Source organism: Puntigrus tetrazona, chromosome 4 (assembly GCF_018831695.1).
Source record: "Puntigrus tetrazona isolate hp1 chromosome 4, ASM1883169v1, whole genome shotgun sequence".
Classification (NCBI taxonomy): domain Eukaryota; kingdom Metazoa; phylum Chordata; class Actinopteri; order Cypriniformes; family Cyprinidae; genus Puntigrus; species Puntigrus tetrazona.
In genome coordinates, this window is record NC_056702.1 from 24469214 (window position 1) to 24479213 (window position 10000).

The 10000-nt window shown below is 47.4% G+C and overlaps 3 protein-coding genes across 7 annotated transcripts in view; 2 read left to right on the top strand and 1 right to left on the bottom strand.

Annotated features, from left to right (window-relative positions):
- The window catches only part of LOC122343023 (ADP-ribosylation factor GTPase-activating protein 3-like), a 5997-nt gene extending 3760 nt beyond the window's left edge, over positions 1-2237 (top strand). For 3 of the 4 annotated variants that reach the window (XM_043237296.1, XM_043237298.1, XM_043237299.1), the window contains exons 10-16: positions 1-7; positions 81-218; positions 291-386; positions 461-575; positions 1266-1353; positions 1520-1653; positions 1736-2237. The exon at positions 1-7 is cut by the window's left edge and continues 125 nt beyond it. In XM_043237296.1, coding sequence (XP_043093231.1) covers positions 1-7; positions 81-218; positions 291-386; positions 461-575; positions 1266-1353; positions 1520-1653; positions 1736-1753 — 596 coding nt within the window. In that variant the 3' untranslated portion in view covers positions 1754-2237. Of the gene's footprint in view, positions 8-80; positions 219-290; positions 387-460; positions 576-1265; positions 1421-1519; positions 1655-1735 lie in introns of those variants that run through there. The other variant, XR_006250668.1, reaches the window with a different exon arrangement.
- A 556-nt stretch (positions 2238-2793) lies between these two features.
- On the top strand, positions 2794-7570 carry LOC122343091 (IKBKB interacting protein). Of its 2 annotated transcripts, none has more exons than XM_043237416.1 (3): positions 2794-3116; positions 3191-3287; positions 4217-6081. In XM_043237416.1, the coding sequence occupies exons 1-3, from the start codon at positions 2965-2967 to the stop codon at positions 4793-4795; spliced, it is 828 nt and encodes a 275-aa protein (XP_043093351.1). In that variant the 5' UTR covers positions 2794-2964; the 3' UTR covers positions 4796-6081. The 2 variants fall into 2 exon arrangements, with proteins under 2 accessions (XP_043093351.1, XP_043093350.1); XM_043237415.1 differs by lacking the exon at positions 4217-6081 and adding an exon at positions 6106-7570 and having other exon boundaries at positions 2808-3116.
- A 212-nt stretch (positions 7571-7782) lies between these two features.
- ckap4 (cytoskeleton associated protein 4) overlaps positions 7783-10000 on the bottom strand; it is a 2919-nt gene continuing 701 nt past the window's right edge. Inside the window, exon 2 of the mRNA XM_043237349.1 lies at positions 7783-8921. Within this exon, the coding sequence (XP_043093284.1) occupies positions 7986-8921 (936 nt within the window). The 3' untranslated portion in view covers positions 7783-7985. The remainder of the gene's footprint in view (positions 8922-10000) is intronic.

The window sequence follows — 10000 nt, forward strand, 5'->3', positions numbered from 1 at the left end:
GACGCAGGTCAGCTCTCGCTCGTCCAGTGACGTATGTGTGTGGGCGGAGCGTGATGTGTGTGTGTGTGTGTGTTGTCCAGCGGCCTGTCTCACTCGGTGATGGAGGACATGCAGATGATCCAGCAGGAGTCTCCGGCGCTGAGCTCCTCCAGCAGGAGGGTGTACGAGGAGGAGGACGACGACGAGGAGCAGCAGGAGCACCGGCGCTTCTCCTCCAGGTGGCTCTTCGTTCCTGAGGCTCTTTCCGAGTCTCCCGCTCTGTGCTCACGAGCGTGTCCCTCTTCTCACAGGCTCCTGGATGAAGACGACGGGGCGTCGGATCGGTTCTTCTCTCAGTGGACGGCAGCGGCGAAGCAGACCGACGTCTACCTGGACCCTGTCGAGAGGTCAGAAGAAGCACCGCACCCTGCGCTCGTAACTCTGCTGGCGTGTGAGTGACTCTGTGTTTCTGTGCTGGCAGGGCCTCGGCGAGGAGGACGGAGACGCAGCCCGTCTCGGACGACGCTCAAAGGAAGTTCGGACACGCCAAAGCCATTTCATCAGACATGTTCTTCGGGAAGCAGGACAACTCCGAGGTGACGTTACATTGGGTTGAAAATAAATGTGCAATTGAAACCCCGCCCAAGCTGCCTCCTTGTCAAGTCTGACTTATAACAAAAAACAGAACAATGTCTAGAAGCTGATGCGTGACAAGGAGTCCAGTAAAACAGCTTAACAAAAAGCAAATGTTTTTATAAGCTTTCAAACCAAAAAACATGCGTTTTTAAAACAAGAAAATCAACCTGCGGTAAAGCAGCCCGATTCGGCAGGAAAACCGAGGACTTGGCAACACTGCAACATGGTTACTACATGCTAATCACGCTAGCAACGTGCTATTTATGCTAAAAACAGGCTAACACCATGATGATCTTGTTGGCAACATGCTAATAAAATGCTAATCATGTGCTAATCACATGAAACTTGCTAACAACGTGCTAATTGCATTGCAAATTTGCTAACATGTTATTAACGTGTTTCTCGCGCTAGAAAATTTTTTGCAGATTTTCTAATCACATTAGAACCGTGCTAGCAAATGCTAACTTGTTAATCATGTAATAAACACGATAATCATGCTCAAAATCGTGCTGGAAACGTGATCATCAACATGCTAACCGTGCTAATATCATGTTCACAGCATGCTAATCATGTTATCAGCATCTATCTGAAATCTCAGGCCTACCTAAACCTCGACCCACTTTGGTCTGTGTGTGTTTGTTGGATTGCAGTACGAGGTTCGAGCGCGGCTGGAGAATTTCTCGGGCAGTTCAGCGATCAGTTCAGCCGATCTGTTCGACGAGCAGAAGAAATCCGCAGGTGCGTGATTAATTAGAGTATGGGCTTCGCTTCCTGGGATCGGATTACTTTTGGATTACTTTTCAAAGTAATGCAAGTAGTTACTTTTTCAGTGAGCAACTCAATATTGTAATGCGCTGCGTTGAAGACGGACACTGCGTGTAACACCTTGTTTTGTGTGTCTCAGCGGCGTCCGGCGGCTCGTACGGCTTGAGCAAGGTCCTGCCGGCCGTTCCCGACATGACGCAGTTCAAGAGCGGCGTGCGCTCGGTCGCCGGGAAGCTGTCGGTCATGGCCAGCGGAGTCGTGTCCACCCTGCAGGTCAGTGCCTGCGCTAACTAACCCTTAACTAACCCATTGGTCTGTATGGATGAGCTCTGGACGTTGTGTTCTTTCCCTGCAGGATCGCTACAGCACCTGAAGTCCCGAAGAGTCCTTCCTTCCGTCCTCTCTGTATATTATATATATCCATCCAGCATTCGTGGGTATGACTGGGATCGGGTTTAATGTCAGCTTGAGTCGTCGCTTGATCACTTGGGGAACGAAACCTTTGTTTATTTGAGGTGAAAGTTTGCACTCCGTGGCTCAGATTGCACTATATTTCTGCTACAGATGTGTTTGTTTACATTCGTGAAGAAAGAGGACGCTCGCGAGATGCTGTTCTCATTGAAGAGCTTTATATGATGTGTAATGTAGCATTGCGTATGTGAAGACGCACACTACAAACGTGACAATCGTTCACATGAAGCCTTATTCATCTCATTGCCTTATTATTATCTAAGTTTGTTTATGGTATCTATTATGGTTTATCTTGCTCTGTCCTTTAACGTAGGGGTTATTAAACGCTGTGGGTGATTTATGGAATAAATTGGTATAACTCAATAAAGATCAGATCTGGTAAGAAACTGAGGTGTTGTGTTCACTTTTAGCTAGAATCTGTCAGAATGCAAAAAGAAATGGTTGTAAATCTTGTTCTAATCATTTACATCAATAATCAAAATTTGAAAGTGAAACTGCTGGATATGAATAAACCGTATTTTTTTTTCAATTATTAAGTATAAAAGCTTTATTTATTATAATTATTTTTTTTAATATGTACTATTGCTTTAAAACTGTATGGGCGGAGCCTCGCGCCAAACGTTTCCCGCTTCCGTTCATATCTCCAAGTGCCGTTTGATTTATTACCGATATTTGTGTACCAGAAACTAACTACTTACAGTGATTTACTTTCTGATATGCCTGTGTAAATAAGTAAAATTATTTAAAAAAATAATAATCCACACTCAACTGCGATTGGTCAGTTCTGGCCAGCGCTGAGAAAAATAACAGGTATCACGTGACATCGCTGTTTGCGTGTCATTTCAGCAAAAGTAATTTAAAGCAATGCAGTTGTAATTTTTTTAGCTTTAATAGATACTAAAATAATCACAAACGGTAGAAAGTTAAAACGGCATCATTATTATTTAGACTCGCACAGGCGCCGCCCACCCCGTGACGTCGGTCCTCGCCTCGCTCTGATTGGCTTTCAGCGGAACGGCTGCGTGGCGGCTTCAGCAGCTGACGAGAGAAACTCCTCAAACTCCTCGAGCAGAATGACTTCCGCTTTCCTCTAGAGCCCCGTCTTCACGAGTCATGCAGCGGCAGAAGAGCGCGAGCAAGCCGCAGGACGGGGAGAAGCGGCGGCGGCGGCGGAGCGAGGACGAGGGGCGTTCGGTGGCGTTCAGCCCCGACGCGAGGCTCTGCGTCAGTCTGCTGTGTCTCTCGCTGTGTCTCTTCATCACATGGTGAGCGTCGAAACGCGCGCGGACTCCGCCGCCGAGCCGCTGCCCGAGCTCTAACGTGTCTCTGTCCCCCGCAGGCTGCACGTCCAGCAGAGCGCGACGCTCGCGGAGATCTCCCAGAAGTACGAGCGCCTGCGCGGGCTGGAGGAGACGCTCTCCGCGGTGTCTCTGGAGGTCTGTACTTCACTCGCTGCACGCCTTTCTTGAGGGAGACCAAGGCGAGCTTACTGTTTGTCTGGTTTTATTTGTGTGAAAAAAGTGATTAGTTTTCAGTTTCACAAACTTTTACATCATTTTCTATAAAAATAAATAAGTTGACAATCAGAAAATTGCAAGTAATGGGAAAAAGCGTTAAAACAATCTAGTCAGTGTTTCATAAAAACAGGAGTAATGATGCTAAAAATTCAGCTTTGATCACAGAAATAAATTACAGTTGTAGTATTTCACTTTTACTGTGTTTCGCTCCGATAAACTTTCATTATGATGCTCAAAACAGTATAATAATAATAACACATTTACAATCGCATCTGATCAATTTAAAGGGCCCTTACTAAATAAAAATTTAAACCGCTTTATAACGCATTATAAGACCTTACACAGTTCTAATTATCTCAAACATTAGACAGCAGTGTAACTAAATAGAAATCTTAAATGAAATGGAAAAGACTTAACTGAATGTTATTTACCGAATGCTTCGGGACCTTCACTCAACAAACGTTTATCAATTTTGTCTTTTTGCGCACAACGGCGGCAAATTGGGGATGCAACGCTTAGAAAACGGTTTCAGGGTGTACTTTTTTGGAAACGGTACATTACATTACAGTCTTTGAAAACAGTGACGTCTTGCGCATTCGTAGAACATTAGTGCTAAAGTTAAAGAATAAATGCCTCCGAAGCCTTCGTCCGTCAAAAAAGTCGGTGCAATTTTTTATTTTGGTGCATAAGTAGCAAGAGGTGTTGATTCAGAGCATCGTACACGCGAACGCCGAAGTCTTAAAAAACCCCCGGACTCAGTGAGTTATTATCATGATAAACAGTGCGTAGGTCTGGTCGCCGGAGCTCTGCGGGTGGAGTGTGTGCTGACGCGGTGTGTTGTGCTGCAGCTGCAGGCCTCCTCGTCCTCCGTCAGCTCCGCGCTCCAGTCCTGGGCGGCGCTGCGGGCGGAGCAGGAGGCGTCCGAGCTCCTCCTGCGGTCCCTGGCGGAGCGCGCACGGAGCCTGACGGAGGCGCAGCGGAGCCCTGAGCCGGAGGAGCTGCGGAGGCGCTCGCGGGCCGCTCACGGGAGCGTGGCGCAGCAGCTGAATGACGCCGAGGCGCTCCTCCAGGCGCTGAGCCGCCGGCTGCAGGAGGTGCAGGACGGGACGGCGAGGAACGGCCGGGCGCTGGAGCGCAGCGAGGAGGAGGACGCCCGGCGGCTGAGCGACCGGCTGGACTGGAGCGACGACGCCGTCTCCAAGCTCCTGCGGCAGCTGCGGCGTCTGGAGGAGCGGGGTCTGGAGCTCCGCGGGCGTCTGGACAGCCGCGCTCCTGTCCGCACACACCTCCCCGCCGCCGAGGACGCCGTCCGCTCCGTGCTCCGGCTCGGCGCGCGGCTCAGCGCCACCTACGGCCGGCTGGAGGAGCTGCAGGAGCGGGTGCGGAGCGCCGAGGAACACGTGAGCGGAGCGCAGCTCGGGGACTGACTCCTACCGCCGGACGACGTGCGCACTGTGACGCTACGGGAAATATTTCAGGACGTTTCTCGATGTTTATTTGATGCGTGCTTGCCGTTTCAAAAACAAACATTTAATCTCTAGCAAAACGGTAAGAAACTGACACCCGAGATGTATCAGAAGTAACAAAGCATATATGGCTTTTTATTGGACGGGAGGTGCTCTAATTTTGACGATGAATTGGTTCTTGGGATTTATTTAGTAAAAATAAGAATCGAGAAATCAGTGTTTGTTCAGCCAGTCCTAGTTTGTACAGGAGAACAGTTAAACGTTAAATGGAAGGAGTCTCCTTTTAAATAAGTTCAAGGAGAATAAAATGTCAGAATCTATGGTCATTCAGTCCTTCTGAACCGTACGTATTAAAGCACACGAAAGAATAAGTACATACTAGATTTTATTGCGTTTTAAATTCTTGAATATAACTGAAGTCATGGGAAAAAATGATATTTTTTTAATGTATTGCCAAACAACAACAATTCGGAGCTGCGTCACACTTACTGTTTCGATGCTTGAAAACCCTTGTCATGTTGTTTTTATTTGTATTATTATTATTATTATTATTATTATTATTATTATTTTGTCTATAGTAATCAACCTCGTGACACAAATGTTTGTATTGAACCTGGGGCCGGTTACAGTCTTTTAAAGTTAATCATGAAAATGTTTTTACATAAAGATAGACTAGCCTTACATTACCTCATTCCAAAAAGTCCAATGTTTAATAAATCTAAATGTTTACATTCGCACTACACGTGTCTTGCTGTGCAATTTCCCTTTTATATAATAAAAAAATTCAAAAACCAAAATCTCTGAAAATGGCAGCATTTATATCTTGAAAGCTATTTAAATACATTTTTGTCATTTGGTTGTAACATTTCGAGATCTTTATGTGAATATGGCAACATTTACTTTTTAAAAGCGGTTTAATTATAACATTTTTAAAGCCTGAGTTCGACTGGGACTGTGTTGTTGTTTGAGTATGGTGGTTCTCCTCAGCCAATCACAGCTCTCCCTCTCGTCGCTCTCAGCTTCTTGGTGAACAGGTTTGAAGAGGAAACTTCGGTGCTGAGATAAAACTGAATTCTTTCGATGCATTTAAGTTATGGTTTTTCTGCAGGATATTAGGATATTACGTAAAGATCATGTTTCCTATCAAATCTTCGTATGCATTGCTAAGAACTTCGAAGGAGGTTTTCTCAATATTTAGCAAGATTCCAGCCCAATAACTCGTCTGCTCCCGTTCGTCTGATGAAGTAAGAGCTGTGTCTGTCTCCTCTCAGTGCGTGTCTCAGACGGAGGCGTCTGAGCTCCGGGAGGGTCTCTCCAGGCTCCGGGGCCAGCAGCGGCAGCTCCAGCTGGACCTGAGCGCTCTCTCCCGGGCCGTGGAGGACGCGGAGCAGCAGCTCTCCAGCGGCCTGGCCTCCAGACTGTCCTCCATCCGGACGGACGTGCGGCGCATGGCGGGGCTGGAGGGCGAGGCGGCGCTGCTGCGCAACCAGACCCAGGCGCTGGAGGAGAAGGTGTCCCAGACGGAGAAGATGATGGTCCGGCGCGTCGGCGACCTGCTGGCGGCCAGCATTGACCGGGTCTCTGCACTGAGGAGCACGGCCGACCGGAGCGTCCAGCGGCTGGAGCAGGCCTCGGCCCTCGCTCAGCAGCTCTCCGACGCTCACCGGCAGCTGGACCAGAGGATCCTGGGGCTGGAGAGCGGTCAGGCCAAGCTGCTGAAGACCGCCGCCTTCGCCAACGATCTCAAGCCCAAGGTGTTCTCCCTCAGGCAGGACTTGGCGGGCATCCAGCCCACACTGGACGACCTGACGCTGAGGATCGGCCTGCTGGCTGAAGACCTGATGAGTCGAGAGGAGGAGCGCAGGTCCGTCTAACACCAGCCGAAGCTGGTCCGACTTACAGGAACAAACTATTGATGTGAAATGTTTGAGCTGATGAGCGGTTTAAGAAGCAGCTCTGTAGGGATCTTTCAGTGATGAATCACATCTGAACAAGCCTTTATTCTGAGTATATCGGTTGCTATTATTTTGAAAACCCAGCAAACTTCGGCGATTTAAAGCATTTCATTAAAAACCTGCTTTTGTTGTATTTCTTTGAATGACATTTACAATGTAATTATTTCTCAGTAATGTCTTTGTTTGCTGTATGTTTAGAGGAATGGTTCTCTTTCATTTCTAGAATATCCACAAATACTCTGAAAGCATATGTTTGACTCCGATTCAGACATGTATTTATTAATTTCTATAATAAGCAGTCATGAACCTCTGACAGTGTTTCTGTGATCTCAGGGCCGTTTTTTTGGACTACCATGATCTAAGTTTTCATCCAAATGGTTGTCATCTCCCGAGGGAATCTCTGCTGTATGTGATGTTTTCTAGTAAACAAAATGACATGAAATGCATTCAGAAATGTAATTTAATAAATCCAGAAATTCTCTCATCATTACAAAAAAAAACCCTGATTTGTGAAAGAAATATATTTTTTCAAATGTAGTATTCAAAAGTCAAATGTTCTGATGGTGAATTAATATTCTTATTTTACTGATTTTTACTGGGTTTGAAATGTTTCATTGGAAAACAGCTTCAATCTTGATGTGTTTTGGTTCAGTGACATGACCCGTCCAGATCTACAGATCATTCTGTTGAAATCAGTTTTAGTCGTGGATCTGTGTTTATTAAGACTGTCCATTTGGGTTTTTCAATGACACAAAAATGTATTAAAATGTCTTTCACAGTTGTTTTGGTAGATTTTTCATTGATCAGTGCTTGCTTTGTGTCACCTTAAACTTTACAAGACTAACCAATTAAACCAACATAATTATATGGAAGGTGTTACTAAAATATAGAAATGTTTTAAAATGCTACCCTACTATTCCCATTTATTTATTATACGTGTATTTCTAGGTGTGTCATGGATGATTTGATTAGGTGAAGGCATTAACACGCTAGTTTGGAAGAGTTTTAAACATTTTATTGGAAAACAACTACAATCGTGATGAGTTCAGAAGTGTGTCTGAAATGACCAAAAACCCTGGACAACATCTACAAACTACAGTGCAGGTACGTGTCGCCCGAAGAAACAGCAGTTCAGTGCTCTGATCAAGAGCTTTGACCTTTCCACCACCCACAGCCCTCCACCCTCCTGAACCCCGCTAATCTAAACGTTCAGGTTCTCTCTCTAGCTCCTGGGCCTCAGAAGCTCTGGCCTGCAGCTCCTCCAGACCGTCTCTCAGCGCCCGGCTCTGTTTCTCTGCACTGGTCTTGTGGTCGTCCAGTGAGCGCCGGAGAGATTGCTGCTCGGCCTCGAGAGCGTTCAGTCTGTTGGTCTGCTCCGTGAGCGAGGACACAGCGGCCTCCTGGCTCTCCTCCACACTCTTCAGCCGGACCTCGGCGTCCTCTCTGTGTTTGTCCAGCTGGCTCAGCTGTTCTCGGGTCTGGGTCTCTAGGCTCTGCAGGGCGGTGGTGCTCATCTCCAGCCGGTCGGCGAGGCTCTGGATGTGGTCGGAGGCGCTCTGAGCACTGGCTCTGGCCGTGGACACCTCGTCCCGGAGGCTCCCGACGGCGCTCTGCAGCAGCGTCCTCACAGCCTCCACGTCCTCGGACACAGACGCCACCTCCTTGTTCCTGGTCTGCAGCTCGGCGCTGACTGCTGCGATGTGCTCACGCAGCACGGCCGTGTTCCCCTCGGACACCTCGCTGGCGGTGCTCAGACGCTCCACGGTGCCGCCGAGGGCCGTCAGCTCTTGCCGGAGGTCTGCCGGGGCGTCCTGCTTCTCCACACGGGCCCTGAGCTCCTGTAGTTCGCTCTGGAAGCGGCTCTGCTGCACCGAGGCCTCAGCCGTGGAGCGGCTCAGCTGGGACAGGCGCTCCTCCAGGGACGAGGCATCCTGCTCCCGCGTCCCCTTCACCTCCTGGACAGCCTGCCTCAGCTCCTGGGAGACATCGCTCTGGAGCTTCTGGAGCGTGTCCTCCAGCCGCCGGGTGTTGTCTTCTCCCGTCTGCACGGCTCGGCCAGTGCGCTCCAGATCAGTCCTGACGCCGAGTACCGCGCTCTCCAGAGCCTCCAGAGACGCCTGCATGGACCGGATCTGGACACACAGAGGGACAGAGACACTTAGGACCAGCTTTACATACAGCCTGTCTTTCGGGCTTAAAGGAGTACTCTCATGGTTAGACTAAAGTCACACAGTGTTGAACACACCCTTAGATTTTCATAAGATCAACTCAAAAAGTGTTTTTCTTGTTTTGAAGGATGTTTTGCATAGCATAAGGGACAGCTGAGCTCCTAGTCAAATATACGGCGGGTCATTATACAGTGACGTTCTAAAGGATTTCCTGGGAATAAAAGGTCTATCAGAGTGATAGACTGTCTAAAAATCACGTCATTAACTATGTCTAAGGTCTAAATGTAGGCCTGTTCCTCACATGAAGGCTTGGAAGATAAAAATTCATTGCTTTGTCATTGTGCAGAAGAAGCACACTACAGCACACCGTACATAATTTGAGTCATAAGAACTTTTAATTCGCACTTAAGTGTAATTTTTAAAATCAAACGTTTTCACATAAACATAACTGCATATTATTAATAATTGGTAATTAAATGCATCATAGCTTGAAACTAGTATGAAACTAGCAATTTTTACAATCCTGCACCGACAAACATCAAATGTAATGCTTTTCCTTTACTTTTTAGTTTACTGTATGAGCAATAGAAGAATTAATTTAAATATAGTTTAAAAAGTGTACTTTCAGCTTTGTCTTAAACTGCACGTCCACATTCAATAGCATGAGCACACTTCTTTTTCACAAAGGTGAATTTTGAATATTCATAAGTGCGTTTTGCCTGGAGCACACCTGACAGAAACCTGATGGACCTGATCGCGTCCAAGTGAAGAACAGAAGCTGAGGTCAAACCTCGCCTCCGATCGGCTGCAGGCCACAGCAGAGCTGATCTTCAGCAAGACAGAAGAAGAGTAAGAAGCCGAACCTCTCAGGTCTGCTCTTGAGGACGCTTCGGTCAGCGCTTCTCGTGTCACAGTGTCTATGCTGCTTTCTGCATCTGAACCTATCGAGGTCTGAATACAGTGAATTTGAGACTCACACTGTAAACTTGAGAGCCCCGTCAGCCAATCAGAGACCACCACATCGTCCCGCACCACTATTCACC

Coding starts and splice junctions, on each gene's coding strand:
- LOC122343091 (XM_043237415.1), top strand. CDS start 2,965: ATGCAGCGGCAGAAGAGCGCGAGCAAGCCGCAGGACGGGGAGAAGCGG. Junction 3,117..3,190: donor CTGTGTCTCTTCATCACATG/GTGAGCGTCGAA, acceptor TGTCCCCCGCAG/GCTGCACGTCCAGCAGAGCG. Junction 3,288..6,105: donor TCTCCGCGGTGTCTCTGGAG/GTCTGTACTTCA, acceptor GTCTCCTCTCAG/TGCGTGTCTCAGACGGAGGC.